The sequence below is a fragment of the Epinephelus moara genome, chromosome 23 (genome assembly GCF_006386435.1).
Source record: "Epinephelus moara isolate mb chromosome 23, YSFRI_EMoa_1.0, whole genome shotgun sequence".
NCBI lineage: Eukaryota > Metazoa > Chordata > Actinopteri > Perciformes > Serranidae > Epinephelus > Epinephelus moara.
This window is the reverse complement of record NC_065528.1, coordinates 24126506-24149171: the sequence shown is the minus strand read 5'-3', so window position 1 is coordinate 24149171 and position 22666 is coordinate 24126506. Positions and strand designations below refer to the sequence as shown.

At 40.2% G+C, this 22666-nt stretch overlaps 2 protein-coding genes across 4 annotated transcripts; both read left to right on the top strand.

Annotated features, from left to right (window-relative positions):
• Positions 1–299: 299 nt before the first annotated feature.
• On the top strand, positions 300–13765 carry arfgap3 (ADP-ribosylation factor GTPase activating protein 3). 2 transcript variants are annotated; one of them, XM_050035712.1, is made up of 16 exons: positions 301–478; positions 1146–1264; positions 3670–3742; positions 3847–3978; positions 4165–4245; positions 4356–4449; positions 4536–4595; positions 4690–4736; positions 4831–4982; positions 5101–5232; positions 5340–5465; positions 7780–7932; positions 8638–8764; positions 8988–9075; positions 10082–10206; positions 10293–13765. In XM_050035712.1, exons 1-16 carry the CDS (start codon positions 410–412, stop codon positions 10308–10310), a joined length of 1596 nt encoding a protein of 531 aa, XP_049891669.1. In that variant the 5' UTR covers positions 301–409; the 3' UTR covers positions 10311–13765. The 2 variants fall into 2 exon arrangements, with proteins under 2 accessions (XP_049891668.1, XP_049891669.1); XM_050035711.1 differs by lacking the exon at positions 10293–13765 and having other exon boundaries at positions 300–478; positions 10082–10230.
• A 910-nt stretch (positions 13766–14675) lies between these two features.
• On the top strand, positions 14676–20808 carry ikbip (IKBKB interacting protein). 2 transcript variants are annotated; one of them, XM_050035721.1, is made up of 4 exons: positions 14822–15450; positions 15533–15650; positions 19532–19753; positions 20125–20808. In XM_050035721.1, the coding sequence occupies exons 1-4, from the start codon at positions 15245–15247 to the stop codon at positions 20689–20691; spliced, it is 1113 nt and encodes a 370-aa protein (XP_049891678.1). In that variant the 5' UTR covers positions 14822–15244; the 3' UTR covers positions 20692–20808. The 2 variants fall into 2 exon arrangements, with proteins under 2 accessions (XP_049891677.1, XP_049891678.1); XM_050035720.1 differs by lacking the exons at positions 19532–19753; positions 20125–20808 and adding an exon at positions 17013–19522 and having other exon boundaries at positions 14676–15450.
• The last annotated feature ends 1858 nt before the right edge of the window (positions 20809–22666 follow it).

Sequence of the window (22666 nt, the reverse complement as noted above, 5' to 3'; positions counted from 1 at the left end):
ATAATCACTTTTTTGTGGCTCATTGCCTTTCTCCCATATTTTTAAAAGAAATCAAACCAATTTGCTCAGGTTTCAAAGGGTTAAACAATCTTACAGTAATTAAATGCATATTAAAACGTTTATAAATTAATGGTAATACTTCAGAAAAAGTCCAGACTTGAATAAAGGACCTAAATACGTCTTTAACCACATTGAAAACACTGTAACGTCAAAATGTGAGGATGAACTACACTACCCAGCAGCCCTTGCTACAATAACATAACCACGGGTCACTTTTATCCAATCAGAGCCCGACCATGATGTTCTCCTATTGACGTGTCGTATTCAGTTATTATTGAGGAAACACACTGGCTGTTTTTTCCTTTCTACTTCTCAACATAACCGACAGTTATTACCTACAGACAGAACAATGTCAGAGCCCAGCAGACACGATATCTCCACCATTTTTAAGCGACTTCGTGCCATCCCTACGAACAAGGTGAGAGTTTCAAACGGCGGACAGTTTACTCTCTTTAACAAGGAAGTTCAACTGACACGTCGCACTTTGGGGAAAAGCTAAAGCTAGCTTTAATTTACCAGCTAATTTAACAACTAGCTAATACGTGACATGTTTAAACACGGTCGGTTTTGTTGAACTGTGGGCTGGTAACATTTACAGGACAATAATGTGTGAGAGAACGTAACGTTAGCTACGTGGTTGGCAGCTAGCTACATTTTGACAGTTGGCTCTAAGCTAGGTGTGTTTGTGGAGGCTTGATATTTGTTTGTTTTAAGCATCCTCAAGGCCTTTGGTCTACGTGGGAAAATGTTGTGAATGACATTCACAAAGCAACAGTGCTCATAGCTTTACCATTAAGAGGTGATTTCATTGAGAAACTCAACCCACTTCACTAACAGCTGTTTGAATCAGTAGCCAGCTAATATCACAGTGGCAACATGCACTTCAGACTTTGTTTGCTTCCACGTCTCTTTTATTGATTTCATATGCAGGCTCTTGCATGAGGAAAGACTTGCGCCATAATAACTTGTCATAATAATAAATACCAGTCTTTACTGCTTCATTAAAATGTCAGTTGCCTCATCTGTGAATATTTTGAGATAAAGCTTTATTTTTATGCATCTTCTCTGCTCTCTCTTCCTCTCAGGTTTGCTTTGACTGCTCAGCTAAAAACCCCAGCTGGGCCAGTATCACCTATGGTGTGTTCCTGTGTATAGACTGCTCTGGGACTCACAGGTCTCTGGGGGTGCACCTGAGCTTTATCAGGTTAGTCAGGACCTATTTATGTAGTGTACGTTTCAAAGCAAAAACACCTCACAGCAGGTAATGTTTTACATGTAAAGAAAATTAGACGCAGGAGTCTTTCAGAAAATCTGGCAACAGCTTGTTCGTCTGATTGTAGTCCTTTTTTGTGTTACCGCCAAAATTTGCTTTATTTGTATTCCTTTTACTTACTGTTGTTGTTTTTTCCTGTGCATTTGCTGTTGGGTTGTTTGAATTGCAGTATTTCTACATCGCTCTTCAAAATCATGCAACAGATGTTAAAAAAAGTGTCACAGTTGAAGCACTTAGCAGGAAATACCAAAGAGACAGGGTAGCAACAAGTCCAAAAGTATGAAAATATAATTCATATACATTTTAGATTCCAGTTGAATTTATTTATTTAACTCTTTAACTCTTTGTTTAAAGTATTTCTAAATGTTTAGACAGAACATAAACACAATAGAGAACATTGTGTGGGGGCACACCAGTTAAGTAATCATGACAGTCCACTTCTCCCATTTTCTGGGGAATATTGCATCTCTAAACCTCAGGGGGAAAGTCATCTTTTCCATGATAAAGATCTACTTGATTTTGTCCGTCTATTGCTTAAGGCTTGGAGGCTGAGATTTGTACCAGTTCTTTGTAAACGCCTTTTCGCTGGCAATAAAGTGAATTTTACACAGATACCATTCTTTTTCACTTGATTGTAATCATCAGAATTTATTATAAAGTGTATGAGCAAAGACAACTTGTTCCGTTTTCTTTTTAAGCTGAGCTCTGGGACACCCAGTCAACACTTAAAGTTAACTTATAGTGACAAGTCAGAGCGTTTACAGCGTGAACCCGTATAGATAATAACTAAAATTTTGTAGTGAATTCTAAGCTCCAGTAGTCTGTTCATGGAGTGAGGCCAACACTGGAGTAATGTGATCCATGTGCTTTGTCTTTGTTAGACGATGAGCATTTTGAGGTCCTTCAGCTCGAGGTCAGATACTACTGTATTTTAATATGTTCCTTTTACTTATAATTTTAAAATGTTCCTTTCCTGCAGCTTATGATTATGCAGACAAAATACAGCTCATGTGATTAGGCATGAGTATTGTGAATTTACAGTAATGTAGTTTTGAGTTTTTGCACGATTTCAGAAGATTCTTAAAGCGGAACCTGGACCCTGTTGTCCAGTGTTTTTGCGTCTGATGGGAACAACAGTTTTTGAAGCTGGTCTAGTACTGAGCAAGAGTGCTGCAGCTGGTAGTGACAAAACAGACTACATGTAACCACTCTAAGCAGGTAAAAAAGTGCATGTTTTTGCCACTGACAGGCTCAGATTCTTATTCTGAGTGTTTTACAACATTATGGAGAAGACCATCATTTGTCTTTACCTTTTACTTGTTTGTGACCAAGTCTTGCTAAAGAAGTATCGGTCTGAAATCTTTTTCACATTGTCCAATTCAGACAAATATTCAGCCATGAGGTTGAAAATCTTTTAGATAAAACTAAGATGAACTTTCTGTATTCTGACATAACAAACTTTTTCCGGCAGTCCTCTCTCCTAACTCTCATTGAACATTTCCACTCTTGTTTTTCCTGCAACAAATAACCTCTTGCAAGATTTCAAAACTTAACTTCTTGTTGGTGTAAGTTGGACGCAAATCAGGCCAGAACAAGCAAAAGGTACTAAAGAAATATTTAATTTCTCTGTAGGGTCCTTTCTGTAATGTTGTCAGACACTTCTCATCACAATCTGAGCCTGTCAGTGGTAAATACAAACACTTTTAGTGTACATAAATTGTCACGGGTGATTACATTAGATGATTTGCACACCATTCCCTCTCAGTACTGGACCATTTTCAAAAATTCTTGTTCACACAAGTCACTTGCCCAGCCCTGGCACTTTACTGACACTATGGACACTTTATGGACACCACAGCTGTCTGCTGTTTTACACATACAGTCACTTGCACTAGATGTGCTCCCTTTGTTCACTGCTCATTTTCATTCACAGCTGCTCATTAATATTATTATTATTATTATTGTTATTTATTGCTGTTTCTTGTATTTTTGTACTTATTTTGCATGCCTAGTTTTTTAAGTTTTAAGTTTTTAAATTTAAATTTTGAAATCTTTAATCTGACTCTTTCCCCTTGACTGCTGTAACACTGGAATTTCTCAATTATGGGATCAATAAAGGTGTATCTTATCTTATCTCTTATCTTATCTTTCATACAAAAGCAGGGAGAAAAAGGGTTTCATGTGCAACAATACTGGAGTTCCCCTTGAAAAATCCAGTCAAGAGTAAAATAACAGGGAGAGAAATCTTTTGGAACCTGAGCTGTTCGTCCCTGTCAAACTATTTTGTGACATAAGAATTAAAGCTTTGTTCAGATCTTGACATTGTTGTTCCACAGGTCCACTGAGCTGGATTTCAACTGGTCATGGTTTCAGCTAAGATGTATGCAAGTGGGAGGCAACGCCAGCGCGGTCAGTACCTGAAGGCTGCATATCAGCACACTATCAACAGCGTTGTGCTCCACACACATAATTTAACTTAATTCATCCTGTCGTTGTTTCCTGTATCTGTTCAGGTTTCATTTTTTAATCAACATGGGTGCACAGCCAACGCTGCCAACAGCAAGTACAACAGCCGAGCTGCTCAGCTGTACAGAGAGAAGATAAAGACTTTAGCCACGCAAGCCACCAGACGCCATGGCACTGACGTAATGCACACGTTTGTTTACTGTCATTAAACATCCTTCACTTACAGGCTGCTCCACAGCAATTAATAACAAAAACAGATAAAACAAACTTCCTGTGTAGCTCCTCTTTGCGTATTTTACTTTGCATATAATATATCTTTAAGTGCACAGATAGCTTTATCAGTTTACTGCTCTTCTTCTGTGCAGTTGTGGCTCGACAGTCAGGCTCCTCTCTCCCCAACATCACCAGAGGACAAGCAGGTGGATTTCTTCAGTCTGCATTCACAGGTATAGGAGAGTGCTTGCCTTTCCTAGGTGTGATTTTTATCCACATACCTGCTTGTTGGATGTCTGCCAGTGACAGAGGATCTCACTAGGTGTGTCTGTTTAATGCCCAGGATCTTCCTGAGAATTTGAACATGGCCAAAATGAGTCTCAGCTCCACTATATCAGAGAAGCCATCAACTGGGGAAAAAGAGGAAGACAGTAATGGTATTCACAAAATACAAACATGCTATAGTCGTACTTATCTCAGTGTCATTTATGTGGCTCAACACATTTACATTAAACCCTTTCAGGTAATCTAGAAGAGGGTCCCAGTGTGGACATGCTGAGTGTTTCTCCAAAAGCAAATCTAGGTTGGTTTATATTCTTCACGTTTACTCAAAGATCATGTGCTTGTATCTAAATTACTGTTGGTTATGTAACTTTACCATCATTTGATTTTTCCAGACCCTTCCTCTCTTCTTAAGAAGAAGCCAACTGCCGCCAAGAAAACAGTACGTGCTCACATAACTGTACGCATTATTGCCACTATGTGTTCTCACAGACTTTGCATTCATAGCATGCTTTGCAAAATGTGTCTGCCTGTAGTTGGCCTCTAAGAAGGGCGGTCTGGGTGCTCACAAGGTGAGCAGCAAGAGTTTCTCAGAGCTGGAGAAGAAGGCTCAGGCTGCCGACAAGCTCAGAGAGAAAGAAGAGGGCGCCACTGCTGCAAAGAAGAGCTCCCAACCTGAGGAATCCATGTGCGTCTCTTTGCTTCTTTATTATTCGTTATGTTTTCTTACCTTAACGTGTGGTCAGTGGATTTTTGTTGTACTTTTCCTGCTGTTTTGATATTTCAACGGCCTTCTTCCTTCTCAGCGCTCCGTCCCTGCGTCTGGCCTATAAAGATTTTGAGGAGCAGAGGAAAATGGAGGAGAAGAAGTTTAAGGGATTAGAGGGGAAGAAGAAAGAGCAAGCTGAGAGACTGGGCATGGGTCTGGGCATCAGGAGGTATGATGATGATGACGACGATTAGGAGACAACTGCTAGTGATCCTGTAGCTGAATGAAGCATTAGTTTTCATATCTCTGTTTCTTGCTCCCATTCTCGCTCTGTAGTGGCGTGTCTCACTCTGTGACATCGGACATGCACATAATCCAGCAGGAGAATCCACAGGGGACCAAGACCAGCAAAGGACGACGGTTTGTTGACGATGATGATGATGAAGGGTCCTTCAGCTCAAGGTCAGACAATTATTCTTTTTAATTACTGTCATTATGTTTATTAACATAATATTCTGTGCTCTGCTGTTTTCAAAGTTGTAAAACTAATCTGCTGCTTCAGTTTAGTTTTTCAAAGTAGGTGGTTTAATATTCAGATTTTTTTAAAGTGTTGCATGCATCACTCTTTTATTTCTTGTTGTTTTTTTTCCTTTTTTTGTCTTGAATAATTTTCTGAATATTTTGTGATTTGATGTCAGTTTTCATACACTGATTTGATCGTATTGTATCTTAATATATTCCTCCCTTAAAGGCCCTTTGAATTTTAATTTCAAAATCCCCCTCTTCTCCAGCTGCTGTTTACACTGATTTATAGATAAAGTAAAAAATGTTTACTCCAGCTTGTTACAAAATGTCCAAACAAGCCACTGAGCAGTGAACAGGTGAACTTGTCCCAGACATGTGTTCTGGGTTAAAAATAAACCAGTGTCCAGTGCACTTTATCTCTCTTTGGATTTGGCGATCCATTAATTCTCAATACAGTGTACACATGCTCACCATAACATAGAAGGGCGACAGCATTGTCCATATTCAATCATTATTTCATTCAGTGTTTAGATAAGGATAAACTAAACAAACAAAAACTATATTATGGCTCCAACACAACTAATCTCAAGATACAAACTAAACTAACACAGTCCTGTGATCCAAAGAACATCACCAAAAGTTAAGGAAAAAAACTCCCATGTCAAAAAAATAAAATGTCACTTAAGGGGTGGCACAGTGGTGTGGTGGTTAATGTCAGCGTGGGTTTTCTCCTGGTACTCCGGCTTCCTCCCACAGTCTAAAGACATGCAGGTTAATTGGTGACTCTAAATTGTCCGTAGGTGTGAATGTGAGCTTGAATGGTTGTCTGTCTCTCTTAGCCCTGTGATAGTCTGGCGACCTGTCCAGGGTGTACCCTGCCTCTCGCTGAATGTCAGCTGGGATAGGCTCCAGCCCCCATGCGACCCCAAGAGGATAAGCGATTACGAAAATGGATGGATTGATGCAAATTTCAGTGTAAATCTTTAATCCTAACCTGACTTCTGTAAGCCCCTTTCATGTTTAAAGACTTGAGGTGTAGTGGATGGCTGTTCCACAACATGGCAGCTGTTGTCTGCATTATTCACTGGAGGCACTTAACATGAACGCACAGTGGCCCCTGAGTATCATACCGAGTTCCTGCAGACCCTTAAAATGTCTTAAAGGGCATTGCATTCATTATTATTAATAAAATGAAGCATTAATTGGCATTAAAATGTCTCAAATCAATGATTCAAAAGTCTTAAAAATGCTAAGACATGGAAAGTATGTGGTGGTGGTGCATTGTAAAATCTCAACATAATTGGTACTTCTTTTTAACAACAACACTCATATGTTGTTACCAGTCGTGATGCTCAGAGCAGAGGATCCACTGTCTCCTAGCTAGCTTAATGTAAATAGTTTTTCAAACCAGGCATGATGGGAATCAAGGCAGAGTAAGAAAGAAAAAACTGCCAAGAAAACCTCTGACTTTTGTGCTAATAATATAATAATTGCCAGGTATTTCCTCCTTCTGTTCCACCCTTAAGACAAAAAAGTACTGTTTAATGTTCCAATAACTATTTGGGCAAAATTGTCCTTAACCCTAAGTTAATGATGTCGTTTTATGTGGGGGTTTTTTCCTTCATATTTTGTTATAACATTGGTCTTAAATTTGATTCTGAGTGGCATTTAAAAAGTCTTAAATCTAACTTGCTGTAGGCCGTAGACCCTGATTACAGTTATGCTGAGTATGGACCAAGGTTATCTGAGAACTCAAATATTTGGGAGCATAACCATCTGTAATGTCACACATGTGATGCAGCTTGTTGTTCTGCTCTAAGCTGTACTGGCAACAGTCCTACCCTTCTGAGTTCATCACTACCAACATGAGTTTGACGGGATGCATCTAATAAATACAGAATAATATGATTTGGCATCACTTGCAGTTTGTTCCGAAGTTAAGCTGACAAACCGCCTCACAAAGCAGAACATGTATGATCAAAATTACACTGTCATATAATGATGACACGAGAAGTTTTGCTAACAGTAAAGTCAAGAGGCCTCGTTCTGCAAAACAGGAACTTGAGTTTCCTGGCACACTCAGATAACATTTTAACAGCAATTAATTCCCAGGAGAGAGACTGTTCTCCATCACAGAAGACTGTCAGCGTAGTTGTTTTTGACAGCTTCTTCTTCACTGCTTCAGTTCTCAAACAGTCCATCCACCGCAGTACTCTCACCTGACATCATTCTGATCTTCTTCTGTCTTTAGGATCATGTCTCGGTTTGAAGATCAAACAGAAACCTCAGGTAGTCTGTCCTCAGGGTGGGATGATAGAGGCGAGGGAGGGGGCTGGATGAAGGAGAGCAAGAAGCCAGAGCCCGACTTCTTTTTGACCTCCACTATAACATCACTGAATGACAGGTAGGTGACACTCACTGCAAGGCACTGTTATTAATTATCATTCATTAAGCTTTAGTGGAATCATTTGTATAATGATCGTACATTTTCTGAGTTCTGTTGCGTAAAGTGGAAATAGTTTTTTGCTTCATCTTATTGTAATGACTGACAATGTAATGGCTACAGAATAATGACACCATCTGCGTTTAGATTGGTTCTCTATAAGCTTCGCCTTCATCAAGTGATCTCGCAGGAAAATGAAGGCGCCATTTACGGCACAAAAGAAGTGTGTCAACCATTGTGCAACCAAAACAGGGAGGGGATATTACTTTTGTATTCCCCGGAAACTATCAGTGACTATCCCCACTTGCCAAAGAGCATCAATGTAAGCTCTCTGCATTTAGGATCCCTGGTAGCAGACATGGTGGACGGTGGAAAAACCGAAATAACCATGGAAATTGTGGTAGTTGCTAGGCTCTGAGGAAAACAAGAGGCGAGCTGGTTCTCTTTGCAACAGCAGCGCCAACAATAGTATAACATGGAAAAGTTGAAAAGTTGCCTATTTCCACTGAAAAGAGTTTATCTGATGTGTTCAGGTGTCATAATATGAAACGAAGGAAAAACCTGTATGTTTTTGTGATACTGCATGCTAAGTAAATGTATATACAGCTATTATTAGTGTTTATGTTTATTATTATATCTGTGTTTGTAATCATTGTTTGTCATCAGGCCCACAGGCAGGAGAAAACCAGAAGCAGTACCGGTGTCAGACAGTGGAGAAGCTCAGAAAAAGTTTGGAGGAGACGTGAAAGCCATCTCTTCTGACATGTACTTTGGAAAACAAGATAACTCTGAGGTACACAGTGACAACATGCATCCTACCCTGTTCACATGCTGTATATATGGTGTTGTAAATTATCAGAGCTGACTTGCATATCAGTTTAGTGTTTAATGTTTTCTGGCTATACATACCTAATAATGGAGTAACTCAGTTAAAGTAATCACACATAAAAATTACTTTAACTTGAAAAGTACTCAAGGATGTTTGCAAAAAATGTTTTTGTATTTCTGTTCTTCAGTACGAGGCCAAAACACGGCTGGAGAGATACGCTGGGAGTTCCTCTATAAGTTCAGCAGATCTCTTTGATGATCCAAAGAAACAAGCTGGTGAGTGAATACTGCACCAGCACTGCCTTTTCCAAAACTATTCAATATCTCATTTACTTAATATGTTAATTTGTGTAACTGGTAAATACAAATAAATGTGTATATATAATAATACCCAAATACACAGTTATTGTGCTAGTCTTATACTAAACTATTTTTCTGCAAATCTTGTCGGATTAATCAAGCTATGTAAACTTAAAGGTCCAGTGTGTAGGATTTAGGGGAATATATTGGAAGAAATGTGAATATCTTAAATGTAACATCACCTGAAAATAAGAATTGTTGGGTTTTTTTTACCTTAGAATGAGTCTTTTAGATCTTCATACCTTGTCCACGGAGATCACCATGTTGCAGCGCCATGTTTTTACAGTAGCCCAGAACAAACAAACCAAACTTCTGGCTCTAGATAGGGCGTCAGATTTTTCCACATGAAACTACTTTAGTCAGCGCTTTTTACCTGTTTGTTGTGGAGAAGAAGAGACCCCTGTTGATAATTTGGCTTCTGGTTAAAACCTCCTGAACAATGAGCACTGAAGGAATTATAACCAGGAGAAGTCTCAGCTGGTTGCAATCTGTAATCCCCACCACTAGATGGCACTAAATCCCCTTAAATCTTACACTCTGGTCCTTTAATGAATGCGACTTTTACACAATCCCCAAACTGCTTTATAAGGCCGCGTCTTCTGCTTCATTTGTGGGTAGGTTTTATTCGCAAAAATTGTTCCTAGGAACACTAAGAAGAACAACCATGTGTGATTTCCGTAAAACGTTTGAACTCCAAAGTAATTGAGATTAAGACATTACGCAACTTTGTAAGTAAAAGTGTTTTTCCCCAGTGGAGAAAAGAAGACTATCTGTACAGGAGTTTTGTACTAAAGAATATTGACCACAAGGTCTCTTAAAACATCTGTATTTGCCCCTTACTAACAGATTTGTTAGTATGGGTGGTTCCATTCTTGCACGTTCTTTGTCTGTCTGCTTGACTGTCTCTGTCTTTTGCACGCAGCAAGTTCCTACCGTCTGAGCAACGTGCTGCCCAATGCTCCTGACATGTCGCAGCTCAAACTGGGAGTGCGCTCGGTCGCAGGAAAACTCTCCGTCATGGCCAGCGGTGTAGTTAGCACAATCCAGGTTGGTCAGAAATACGGCACTTAAAAAGATCTTGTCTGACAAACTGAAATTGAAGTTCTAATAATATATGTTGTCTTTTTTTCCAGGATCACTACGGCTCCTGAGTCATGGTGTGTCTCCTGTTGGATTCTGCGCCCTCATAGTCGTCCTCTGTTTAACAGAGTCAGATAAGTTTCTCAGATGAGTGGCGGTCACTCATCTCGGGAGCAAAAGAACTTCGATGGGAGAATCTGCTCTATGACAGCATTAAAATTTAACTTCAAATAATCCCCATCTATATCTAGTTTTTCAGTAGATAATGTATATACAACAGTTGCTGGAATCAAGATGATGGAAGCACAATATTATCAGTGGGATTATGTTCCCCTGCAGGCATCTTGAAGGGAGATTGTATAGTTCAGTTATGAAGAATATTTAGTTTGCGGTTTACTGCTAAGTTGGCTTTGAGGTCTTGGGGTTAAAATATTTAGAAATATTATATGTAGCAGAAGCTTCATGGTGTTTTGAAGGGTGGATTTGCCTTTTGATTTTTTTAGTTGACGAGGTAAAAAAACAACCTTAGAAGAGGAGACAATTCAGTTGTAAAGTTTTTAATTGGTTTACATACCCTCGCTCATCACATGTGCTGTGTGTGGGGCTTTTTTGAGTTGAAGGAGAATTAATGTACGCACAGCACATAGGTGTTAACAAAGTAAAAGCAACGCCTGCACACTTACTCCATGCCACACAAGTTAAGTAGAGACGTTTCGATCCTACTTGGACCTGATTAAGATCCAAATGGGATCCAAATGTTATTGTGCTTTTTTGCACTTTCCCGCAAGTCTGAAAGTGTCCTTTCCGTCCCCAAAGTGCACTTATGTTTGCTCCTCCACAGACAGGACCAAAACCTGACAAAGAGGCCTTGGGGGACCAAATATGTATTCCTTAATCGCGCATACTACCAGTTACATAAATTGAAAATTGGCCTCATTAGCATATATAAGCTTCATTATATTGTGAATATGTTTTATGTTTTTCTTTGTTTTCGAAGGCATCTTTAATTATGAAAAACAAAACAAAATAAGATGGCATAAAACCTAAGCAGCTATTAAAAAGTGAGTTTAAACGACAAGTTGGACACCTTGGGAAATATGCTCATTTGCTTTCTTGCTAGTAGTACAATGAGAAGATAGACACCACTCTTTAATACAAAGCTGCAGCTGGAAGCCAGTTAGCTTAGCTTAGCATAAACACAAGGGAAACAGCTAGCCTGGCTCTGCCTACCAAGCAAAGTGTAAAAACTGCTTCAGAGATGTTGGCACAGGAAGTGGATTTTGCTACCTTTGGACAGAGGCAGGCTAGCTTATTCCAGGCTTTATGCTAAGCTATGCTAACTGGCTGTTGGCCGTATAGCTAATGGACAGACAAGAGAGTGGTGTCAGTCTTCTCATCTTGAAGGATGACTTTGGTATTTTTCAACTTGTACCATATTTTCTCATGTTTTGGTGTCTCAGTGACAAATGGGATCAGTATTTTGCAAGACCACTGCAGCTGACGGCAGCGAAACAGGCTGCAATGTAACTTTAATGGGCAAGTGTGCAGCGTTAATTTTCGTCCTCTAGAAGTGCTTGTTTTTGCCATTGACAGGCTCAGATTGTTATTCCAAGTGTCTGGCAGCATTAAAGAAAGGATCCCTACAGAGATAGACTTTTTTGTTAGAGTTGAGATCCTTTTTTAAAACCAGAAACAGCCCCAAAATCACTACCACAAAAACCACCAGACTCCATTTAAAAAAAACAGCAATTTTATCGTCATAAAACACACTTCATTCAAAGTGAACAGAAACAAAATAAAACCCACAAAAACCTTCTTGGTTTGTCTTTCTGCTGTTTCAACAATCACCAACTCTGGTTGACTGAAATTAACCCTCAACTCATCCAGTTAGATGTGAAAATATGTTGGCTCTGTACAAGCTAGAATTTCTGTTTTTTCTAATGGAGTCTGGTGGGTTTGGCGATTTCGAGCTGTTGCTGGTCAAATAAAAAAGATCTTACACTTAAACAAAAAGGTCTGTCTCGGTAAGGCCCTTTCCATAATGATGTCAGACACTTGTAATAATCCGAGCCTGTCAGTGGCAAAAACAAACACTTTTCGTGGACATGAATCGACGGTGTACAAATGCCCTGAGTGATGGCATTACAGACAGTTTCGCTGCTACCCGCGTTAGTGCTCTCATGCAATACTGGACCACTTTTAAGAAATTGTCGTCTCCATTGGTCACTCAGAACCAAAAACATGAGAAAATAGGGTTGAGGGTGTAAAGTAATCTACTTATTAGCATTATATTGACCCGGCTTGGTGAAGGTCAGCAGCACTTTGTTTCTTTTTTTTTTTTTTTTTGCTACTTCTTATAGCTTGGACACTTTAAGATGTTGTAATCGATAATATGGTCGACATTGTAACCTGTAGATGAGGTGAATTTTGAGGGGTGCCTTTTGATGATGCTTTGGTTTTAATTTGTAGCTTCTTTTTGTTGGTGTTGGTGTTTACATTTCGAATTTACACATTGAATTTAAAGGCACACACTTAAGACTCTTGAAGGTTGGAATTATCTGATGCATTGGGACCTCTTTGTAGCTTTCAGGTCCCATTGTATAGCACACATGTCCTCTTAAAATGTTAACAGTCCCTTTAAAGCCTTCATTTTTTGTTTGCTGTAACATACTGCCGGGGTCCAGGTCGTATCTTTAATTCTGAGCCAGTACATGTTGTACTGTAGTGTTGGATTTGACATTTAAAAGCAATAGGAAAGCAGCTTGATATCTGTTAATGGCTCAGGTGTGGAATAACTACTGCTTGTTATTTAGCATTAAGGTTAAGTTTCCCATGATGCTGTGCAGAGTAAAGGGACTAGAGTTTTTAAAGACCTGATGGGGAACTGGATGATTATATTACTGAGCAGTGTCTGTACTGTTTATGCTTCTCAGGAGTTTGACTTGAGTTGTAAAATAAGAAACACTAAAAGATCCTTCAATGACCAAATATTTGTTTACTCCATCACTCTATGCCTTAGTCCAAAGATCTCTGATTAGCACGCCCTCATATTGCAAAATTTGTGGAGTCATCTGGTTACCTTTTTGCACATCACTTGCTAGAAATTGCATGTGGCAGCTTTTGCTTGAATGTACTGTATTGCAAATGAACATTTGCCTCTAAGTTGACGTTGCGTCTTTGTTAAATTTTGTTGATCTTTGTAAGATTGTGTCTTCTGCTGTTGAATATTGTTAAATGTTACATGAAATAATAGTAGCTCGTTAAATATGCATGGCCCACGTGGTTAATAGGACCCGCTGACACATCCTGAATACAAGAGAGCATCCTGCTGTTGGGACCCGTTTAATAATAATGGAATAACAGAATTGTTCAATAAAAACTGTATATTACTGCTACATACAACGTTGTATAGGGCTTTGAATTACCATTTATAGAAAGCTACTGATAATCAAGTTTTGACATATTTTGACACTCAAAATGTAAGTAACATTTTTGGAAACATGCCAAATAAATGGCTTGTGCCGAAGCTCTTTTGCCTGGTTATTTTATGCCCTGCACTGCACAGAAATTCGTGTGTGATTAATTAATTGTTCAGGTTATTAGAAATCAGCAAAAAACATGTCCATCATACCAGTTGTCCTACCAACAGTCTAAAACCCAATAATATTAAATTGACTATTATATTAAACAGTGAAAACCAGCAGATATTTACTTTGGAGAAGCATTTTTATAACAAAAATCAATAAAAGAGAGCACATTACTCAAGTTTTAATGACCTCACACTGGTGTGTTGGTGTTGGTGTGTTTTTATGTGTAAACCACTGTAGCACAGGTTTGTGATAATAGCTATACAAAGAAACCATTTCATGGTCTTCATCAGTGAATTGATTTGTCCCAGTTGTAACAGAGTGGGCTCAGTCGGCTGAGGCGCATCCTTTTACTGATGAAGACCATGCCATGTGGTTTAAAGCTCAGGATAAATGCTGGGAAGTGGACCAGGAGTCAACAATACTTCATATAGCTACTATGACTAATATTCATACAGTCAAGAATGAACTTCCACTGTCCTCTCAATTTTGGTATTTGCCTTTAAACTTAAAAATAATACACCTACTAAATATGCTAAAGGGTGTAGTTTGCATATTAACCCTTTAAAAACCTGAGCAAATTGGCTTTTTTTTTAAACATAGGAAGAGTGAGCAATGAGTGACGAAAGAAGAAATGATGCAAAAAAATAAAATAAAAAAGAGAAAATAAAAACAATAAAATTAGTAAAAAAATTATAGTATATATTATATATATTATAGTATTATTAATAATAACAAATATAAATTATTATTATTTTGTTATTTATTATAATTATTACTATTTAAATATATTATGTAGAAGATTAATCAATTATCAGAATTATTGCTGATAATTTTTTGTCAACCGAATAATCAATTAATTGATTAATCCAAAAACGTCATTAATCCATCATGGCCACTTTCAGGACAAATCGGGACAAATGCTGGCAGCCGCTTACGTGGCTGGCTGAGGCGTTTACTGTCCTTCCTGTGCGATCGTAATTTTGAGATTTTGTTAAAATTAGAGCTCAGTTTAACGATTAAAACAAATTGGCAAACGCGACTAAAAGTTATAATTTTGCTTTGCACTGTTGTGTGTTTTGAGCTAAAAGATAAAGTGTCAATTTATGTGTTTCATTTGTTACAGATTTGTGTGTTTAACTGAGAAATTCTGTTAGTGTTTGAACAAACGAGCTTAAGATGAGCACACAAAGGCGCCATTTTTCCAAGGAGACGGCTAAAAAGACTTGTTTTAACGGTTACACGTTAAATGCACTTTTTACGTTACTGTAGCATCTTACATTATGAACTTATCACCGAATGAAGTGTTTTATTTGACCTATAAACGTAACAAATAGCTGGTTAGACCTTTTTTGTATTATCCGGACCTGTTGAATTCCTTCAAAGTAAAAGTTGCCAACAGTAGCCAGTTAGCTAAGATGCCTGCTGAGTTAAAACAGAGGAAGAAGTCACAGAAACAAAGTGATGAAGGGTCCGAAACGTCGGCTTCAAATGTCATAGATGAAACGCAAAAGGTGAAGACAGAAGGTGGAAACAACGCAGGAGCGAATAAAACGTCCTCTGGTTTGGATATTAGAGGCTTAATGTGCTTATTGTCGCTTGTAGCTTGCGGGGCTCTCAGTTGGTAAGTAAAAAAAAACTCCACTACACTAATGTTATCAATAGTTTTTATCTCTTCTACAGTTTTATGTCCTTCTGGGTTTCAGGATGGTGCTGCAGCAGAACGAGAGGTTTACTGAAATTGAGGAGAAGTACAGATCTTTACACGTAAAGACTTCAAGTCTGTTCGACATGGAGGAAGAAGTCCTGAAGGTTTCCAAAAAGGTGCGTTTGATTTATAGGGGAACATGTTCTGTGCTGCTTGGAGGCGATGGAGCTTTAAAGGGTCATTCACCCAAATTACACACAACAAACTGAACCCCATGTAGACAGGTTTTGGTTTTGTGTGTCCAGGTTTTGAGATCTACCTTCACCCCCAGTACATTGGAAGGAATGGAATTAAATCTGTGGTGCTCACAGCATTAAATATAATGTACAATGGCATATATGCATTTTGACTGAAGAAATATCCCCTGCACTAACAGGTGACATAGTATTCTTTGGATTTTAAATAAATATTTATGTGGAATTAGAAAAATAAATTCGGCACAATAAATAAATTATTGTCGTAGCTAAATACCACTACTCGATAAAATATGTTTTTCTTTTGTGAAATTCAGGTGAAATGATCCTTTAAGTTTGTGTGGAAATATAATACAATTTTATTTATACAAAGGTTAAGGAAACATGGTAGCCACCCTCCACCTCCTGTTTATGTTTGTAAGCTGAAACCATTTCCCTCAGTGGAAACAAAGCTTTTATTTACTTTAATTTCACAGATAAGAAACAATAAATTGTGAAGACAATAAAGCCTCCACAAAATAGCATTTTATGTCTTGTGTGTGATTTATCCTGGCGTCATATGAGCAGAGGAAATCTCAGCTAGGCTAATTTATACAATGTAAAATGCCATAGACTTGTGCTAATAATGTTAGCATATTATATTTGGTTGGAAAAGGGCTTCATTTTCAGCTGCAAACGCCAAAGGGGGTTTGTGGCTCACAATTGAGCCACTTACTCATTGGAGCAACCTAGGGGGAAGACTAGGGTGGGCACAATGTCTCCACAGCAACCCTGTTGGTTCGAGACAGTGTTACTAGCAGTAATTACAGAATTAGCTCAGCTAGCTAGGTCACACCAAATCCAGCTGGTGCACAGTGCAGTAAAATGAAGAATAGCAAATTTTGCCTATAGGCCGACATGCGTAACTGCTCAAAAATATTCTCATTGGTTAACAAATAATGGTGAACCGTTGACATCCCTGATTCATGTGGAACAGAGTACACGGAGTCAGAGGCAGACTTTGAGTTACTGTAATGAGTCACAAGTCAAAGGGGTGGGGAACTACTGCCTTACATTTGTTTGTGTTTTGTTTAAAAATGTTAGAGAAACTACTTTTGGGTGAGCCTCACATCTCTAGAGTCCACATCTGTGTGCTCCTTTAACACCTTTACAGTTCACTTACATCGTACACAGTTCCTTTTTGAATGCATGCATTTGGTTTCCTGCTGTATCAGTTATATATGAATACTGAGGACCATAGAGCTCCCACAGAAACAGCCCTCCTGTTTTGTGTTGCGGCTGCAGCTTGCCGCCTCTGAGGACGACCTACGGGAGGCGCTCTCCACCGTCTCCTTGGCGACGCGACTCCAGCAGGAGATCTCCACCCTCCACACTGCGGTGATGGGGATGCAAGCTGATGAGAACTCCGCCTCCCGTGACCTGCAGGCAGTTAACGGCCACTTCCTCAACGTGACGGAGACGTGGCAGGAGCGTCTAGCTGCCATCAACTCTGACCTGTCCGCCCTGAAGGCTGAGTCACGGGAAGCTCACGCCACAGCCACAGAGCGGGTTAACGAGGCTGAGCAGAGGGCCCGGGCGTTGACGGAGAAGCTGGAGGAGCTTGAGGCCAGCACAAAGAGGAACGCCCGAGCTATGGAGCGCACAGAGGAAGACGATACCAAGCGGGCGCAGGATCATCTGGACTGGAACACCAAGCAGATCCAAACCCTGGAGCAGCAGGTCAGCACCCTGAGCAAAAGAGAGGCGGAGCTCAGCTCTCAGCTCCAGGAGCACATTCCCCGAGCGCTTGAGTGTGAAGAGCACCTGCCCCAGGTGGAGGAGGCGGTGCGCTCCATCCTGAAGCTGGCGGGTGATCTGAACGGGGCAGAGAAACGTCTGGAAGAGGTGACGCTGCAGGTGTTTGGGACTGAAGACAGCATGCTGAAAGCACTCAGTGAAATCCTTGAGATCAGGCAGGAGCTGGACACCCTGCAGGCTCAAAACAGCATCCTGAAGATGAAGAATGAGTTGTCCGTGGTTAAAGAGGCGGTCCGTGAACTCACCATGGTGCTGAGGGGAGACACTGTCGACAGCCAGAAGGACTCTGATGCTGTGGAGGAAGAGGAATGGAAATACGATGAGATGGAGGAGGATGAGGAGTGGGAAAAAGACGACATAGATGAGACAACTCAAACTCCACTCGATGACCTCACTGAATGATGTCATTGTTTTGAGTCAACGAGGGAGAAGGAGTGGCCCTGTCAGACTATTGCTGTAAAAGGCTGTCATAGTTCAGTTATGTTTCTCAAAACATGCACCTCATTTTAGAGCTACAGCTGGTAACTCGTCACTTGCCGACACTGTCACTAGATTCTGAAAGAAGTACATGAGACAGTGTGAAATAAATCATGGTCTTCCTCCCCTCCTACTGCCTCTAACTCGCTAGAATCAGCAGCATGGTCAGCAACAACCAGTCAGAACTGAGGAGTCTCTAACACAGCTGTCAATCATGTCAGTCACTCCTTCTGTGGTGGTCACATCAACAAGTTTACAGTTGGTAAACAATGGAGGAGAAACTGGTGGTAGTGCTTGTTGGATACCCAGAGCTATACGGCCCGTCGATAGACAGCAGGTTGTCAAACTGCCCCCTGAGTCGTCCTAAATTATGCCTGGAAACAGCCATCATGGAGGCGAAGCTCCTGGACCAACTGGTGGTACTCCCCGTGATCCACCCTCTTTTGCGCGCCTCGCATTTTACAACCTGCAAAACTCTTTCTGTGTGATCGAGGCCTTGGAGACTTCTCTGCCCTGATTGGTTGTTTTAGCTGAGCTGCGGTAGATTCTAGCAAATGCCAGAAGGAAGAGGAACATGATTTTTTCACAGATTATCTGACTAATGTACTTCTGTCAGGATACAGTGACAGTTTTAGCAAATATTTACAAAGAAATTTACCAACAACAACTTTAATATCAATACATAAACTCTGGTACACATGCACTGTATTACACAAGTACAATCGAGAATATTTATTGTAATATTTGTTTATTGTGGAGTGACACATTTAGTTTTCTTTAGTAATTTTATACAATATGCCCCATTACTCTGATACAGTTACACAACAATATATGTAACTACATTAGAACTGAAATGATTAGTTGATTAATCAATTAGTTGATCCATAGAAAAAAAGGGACAACTATATTAAAAGATTAATCAAAAAGTCATTTTTCAGGCAAAAATTAATTACATTATCTGGTCCTAGCTTCTGAATTTTGAAATAGTTTCAGCAGGTAACTGAATATTTTTAGGTTTTTGACTATTTGTGGAAAAACAAGCAACAGGAAAATATGATGGACATTTCATCAAAATTCGTTGCATTTTCTTCAGACAAAATTAGTCATTGATGTATCCAGAAAATAATAGAGATCGAAAATAATCATTAGACACAGCCCCAAACTTCATCTCTGTCAGTGTTATCTTACATTTGGTACAGGAATAACTTCTGTAGATGTGGAAGAAATCTTAATATTAATGATGACTGTTATGTTTTCATCTTTTGGTTTCACCTGTTGGAAGCATGGCAGTCATTTCATCACTGAATGTAGTTAATAAAATCACAGTTTTTATTGAAAATGTTGCATTTGTGCAGATTTGTTTTTTGCTCCTATTTGATCCTCTTGTGTATAGAGGCACCAGTTTCCCTCGTGTGTTTCCTATAGAGGGAAATGTGATTAACCAACACCTCCTGAACACACAAGCATCTTAACACACAAGCATATAGCTGTTGTATGTATCGATCCATGTGCTGTATGTCCTGTTTCAGTGTGAGAGCGTCCAGCTGATGCTGGAGGGTCTCGGGGGTCAGCGGGGGGCTCTGCAGCCTCAGCTGGAGGGTTTGGAGCAGGAAGTGAGCCTCCTGAAGGAGTGGGCCTTTGGGCTGAATGAGAAACGAGCTCAGCTTCAGACCAGCCTGACCTCACTGAGAGACGCCGTGGGACAGATCGAAGAGCGCACCTCAGCCATCGCAAAGGACTTTGTCAACAAGGTGTGTGAGGTTCTGTTGACAATATACAATGATTTTATTGGCGAGTCACTAGGAGAAAATCTGTAGGTGTTGTCCTGTTCCAGTGCCAGCTGTGATACCAGATGCAGGGAACAAAATTCAACCACTGGCACAAAAAATTGGGCTGCAGCCAGTGATTATTTCCATGAATGACTGAATCAATTAATCATTTTGTCTATAAAATGGTGAAAAATGCCTGTCACAATTTCTTGGAGTGTAAGATGACGTCTTTAAATTTCTTTTTTTGTCCTTTCAACAGTCTAAAATCCAAACAACCCTGAGAAAAAACACATTTTTTTATGCGATTTGAAACAGGATTTCTGAGCCTTTGTTCTTCTATATTCGGCCTGTAGGTGGCGTCAGTGAGAACAGATGTGCGCAGGATGGACGGTCTACAGTCTGAGCTGGAGTCTCTGCTCACTCAGGTGGCAGAGCTGGAAGACAAGACTGCTCAGGTGGAGCGCAGCATGGTCAAACGCATCGGGGATGTACTGGCCAACAGCATTGACCGAGTCTCAAACCTGCGCTCTGCGTCCGAACGCAACACTCAGGCCATAGAGCAGCTTCGCAGGCGCATTCCTGAACTCACCGCCGCTGACACACAGATCTCTGAGCGCCTGAGGGAGCTGGAGAGCGGCAGAGCTCGTCTGATAAGAACAGTGACGTTTGCCAGCGACCTCAAACCGAAGGTTGCTGCCATTAAAAGAGACTTCAGGGCGTTTGAGCCTCAGCTGTCAGATCTGACTTTGCGGATAGGAAGACTGGCAGAGGATCTTATGAAGAGAGAGCAGGAGGTCGCTGAGCTAAGACAGACTCTGGCTAACCTCACTGCAGTAGAGGGAGATTTAAGTGTAACAAGTAAACAGGTTAGTGAAATGACTGATTTATCTGATATTGGAGAGATGCCCCAGCCCACATGAGCTACACATCTCAACCTCAAGATCAACATTTTCGTCTTTTGTTTTCTCAGCAATTACATGTGGTCACCTGTCACACTACTGTTTGAAATAAACCTTTTACTTGTACATTAAATATAACACCTTGTTTACTTAACTTAACTCTTAAGGCAGAAATTGGAGAAGGCAAAAAATGAAAGGCAGAAACCAGACGACCACGGGCACATGCACAGGCTTCATACAGTAACCCAGTGTTTCCCATACATCAATTTATATAATCATTTTAATGTACAGTCTGGTTATTGGACAAAAAATTAGCTAGCCACCCCAAAGCCCCATCACCTTGCCCCCCACTGCTGTGGACCGCTTCCCCGGGCAGAGAGCAGGCCGCAGCTTAGGAGACGGACACTCAGTCTGCGGCTGTAGCATACCGAATTCGGCCAGCCCAAACCCTCCCAGCACTGGGTGACACAGTGAGCTGGTGGCCAGCAGCAGCGCGGGGTCTAACCTGTGTAATGGCAGCAACAGAAAGTTAGGTAAGCCAACAAAAAGTCTGGGGTACTGCAGCCATTGACTGCGGGTCTTTCTCCGAAGAGACTGCCCAGCTCTCCTTCCAGCAAGGTGGTCTGCAGCATCTGGAAGACACACTGTGATTTGAGGCTAATGTTAGCTACATAGACATGACGTGAGCCTTTAGCTCCAGTTAGCAGGTTAAACTATGAGCAACATTTTCTCTCCATCTCTGTAACACTTAGATATTGACACTTTTGTTTATTGTCAAACTCTCTTTTGATAAGTCTGTCTTCCTTTCTTGGGCTGGCTTTGCAGTGTGGGCAGTTGTTGCCAATGCTGGAATACCTTAGGCACTTTATATTATAGATGTGTTTTCTTGATATTGGTCTATTTAATACCTACTATTTAATACCTACTGATACATGTTTTGTACTTTTTTCTCTTCTATGAGACGTTTTTCTATGATTACCAGGATTCTGCTTGGTGCTCTGGTGATTGCCTAATGCCATGCAGCTGTGTGATTGGGAATGGAGGTTATTTTTGCATGTCTCACCCTGCTTTTCTGTCTTTTCACACACTGAGGAAGACACTTGTCGAAACCGGTCTGTGTTTGATCGCCTGTACCAGTGAGGTAGCAATCTGGAAATCCATCGGTAAAAAAAAAAAAAATTCTTGAATCTGTCTTGAGAGATTAGTAAGGTATTAAAAGTTGGTAACGAAGGACACCGAGTGTTGCTGGCTTTTTCTTGTTTATATTGTTGTTCTGTGGCCGAGCACCACCAGACTTTTTTCTTCTTTTTTGAGAGTGTGTGTTGTCTTTCTTCAAACAAATTAGATATAACATTAATTGGTGAGCTTTAGATGTGATTCTTTACCAGTTTTTGTTACCTTTGCACAGAGCACGGCTAGCTGTTTTCCCTGGTTTCTAGTCTTTATGCTAGGCTAACCAGCTGCTTACATCAGCTTCAGCATCAGAGTTCAAGACACAAAACATCAGCTATCAGCAGCCTCATTAAAAAACCTTCAAATTGGGCTTTGTCTGTGAGGAAAGTCATGCAGCCAGGTCACGAGAAAATTTTTTATTAAGTCGAGTGATGAACAGTCGGACGTCTAACTTCCAACGCCACATGTTTTTTCTAGCATCACCTCAAGACTTTTTTTTTTTTCCTTCCTTAAATATCAGAGTTTGGGTACATTTAAAGCAGCTTTTTGCTTTTTATTACACTGAACAAAAATATAAACGCAACACTTTTGTTTTTGCTCCATTTTTCATGGGCTGAACTCAAAGATCTAAAACTTTTCTACATACACAAAAGACCATTTCCCCTCAAATATTGTTCACAAATCTGTCTAAATCTGTGTTCGTGAGCACTTCTCCTTTGCCGAGATAATCCATCCCACCTCACAGGTGTGGCATATCAGGATGCTGATTAGACAGCATGATTATTGCACAGGTGTGCCTTAGGCTGGCCACAATAAAAGGCCA

Coding starts and splice junctions, on each gene's coding strand:
- arfgap3 (XM_050035711.1), top strand. CDS start 410: ATGTCAGAGCCCAGCAGACACGATATCTCCACCATTTTTAAGCGACTT. Junction 3,743..3,846: donor TGGGAGGCAACGCCAGCGCG/GTCAGTACCTGA, acceptor GTATCTGTTCAG/GTTTCATTTTTTAATCAACA. Junction 5,466..7,779: donor GAAGGGTCCTTCAGCTCAAG/GTCAGACAATTA, acceptor TTCTGTCTTTAG/GATCATGTCTCGGTTTGAAG.
- ikbip (XM_050035720.1), top strand. CDS start 15,245: ATGCCTGCTGAGTTAAAACAGAGGAAGAAGTCACAGAAACAAAGTGAT. Junction 15,451..15,532: donor GCTTGCGGGGCTCTCAGTTG/GTAAGTAAAAAA, acceptor TCTGGGTTTCAG/GATGGTGCTGCAGCAGAACG. Junction 15,651..17,012: donor TCCTGAAGGTTTCCAAAAAG/GTGCGTTTGATT, acceptor TTGCGGCTGCAG/CTTGCCGCCTCTGAGGACGA.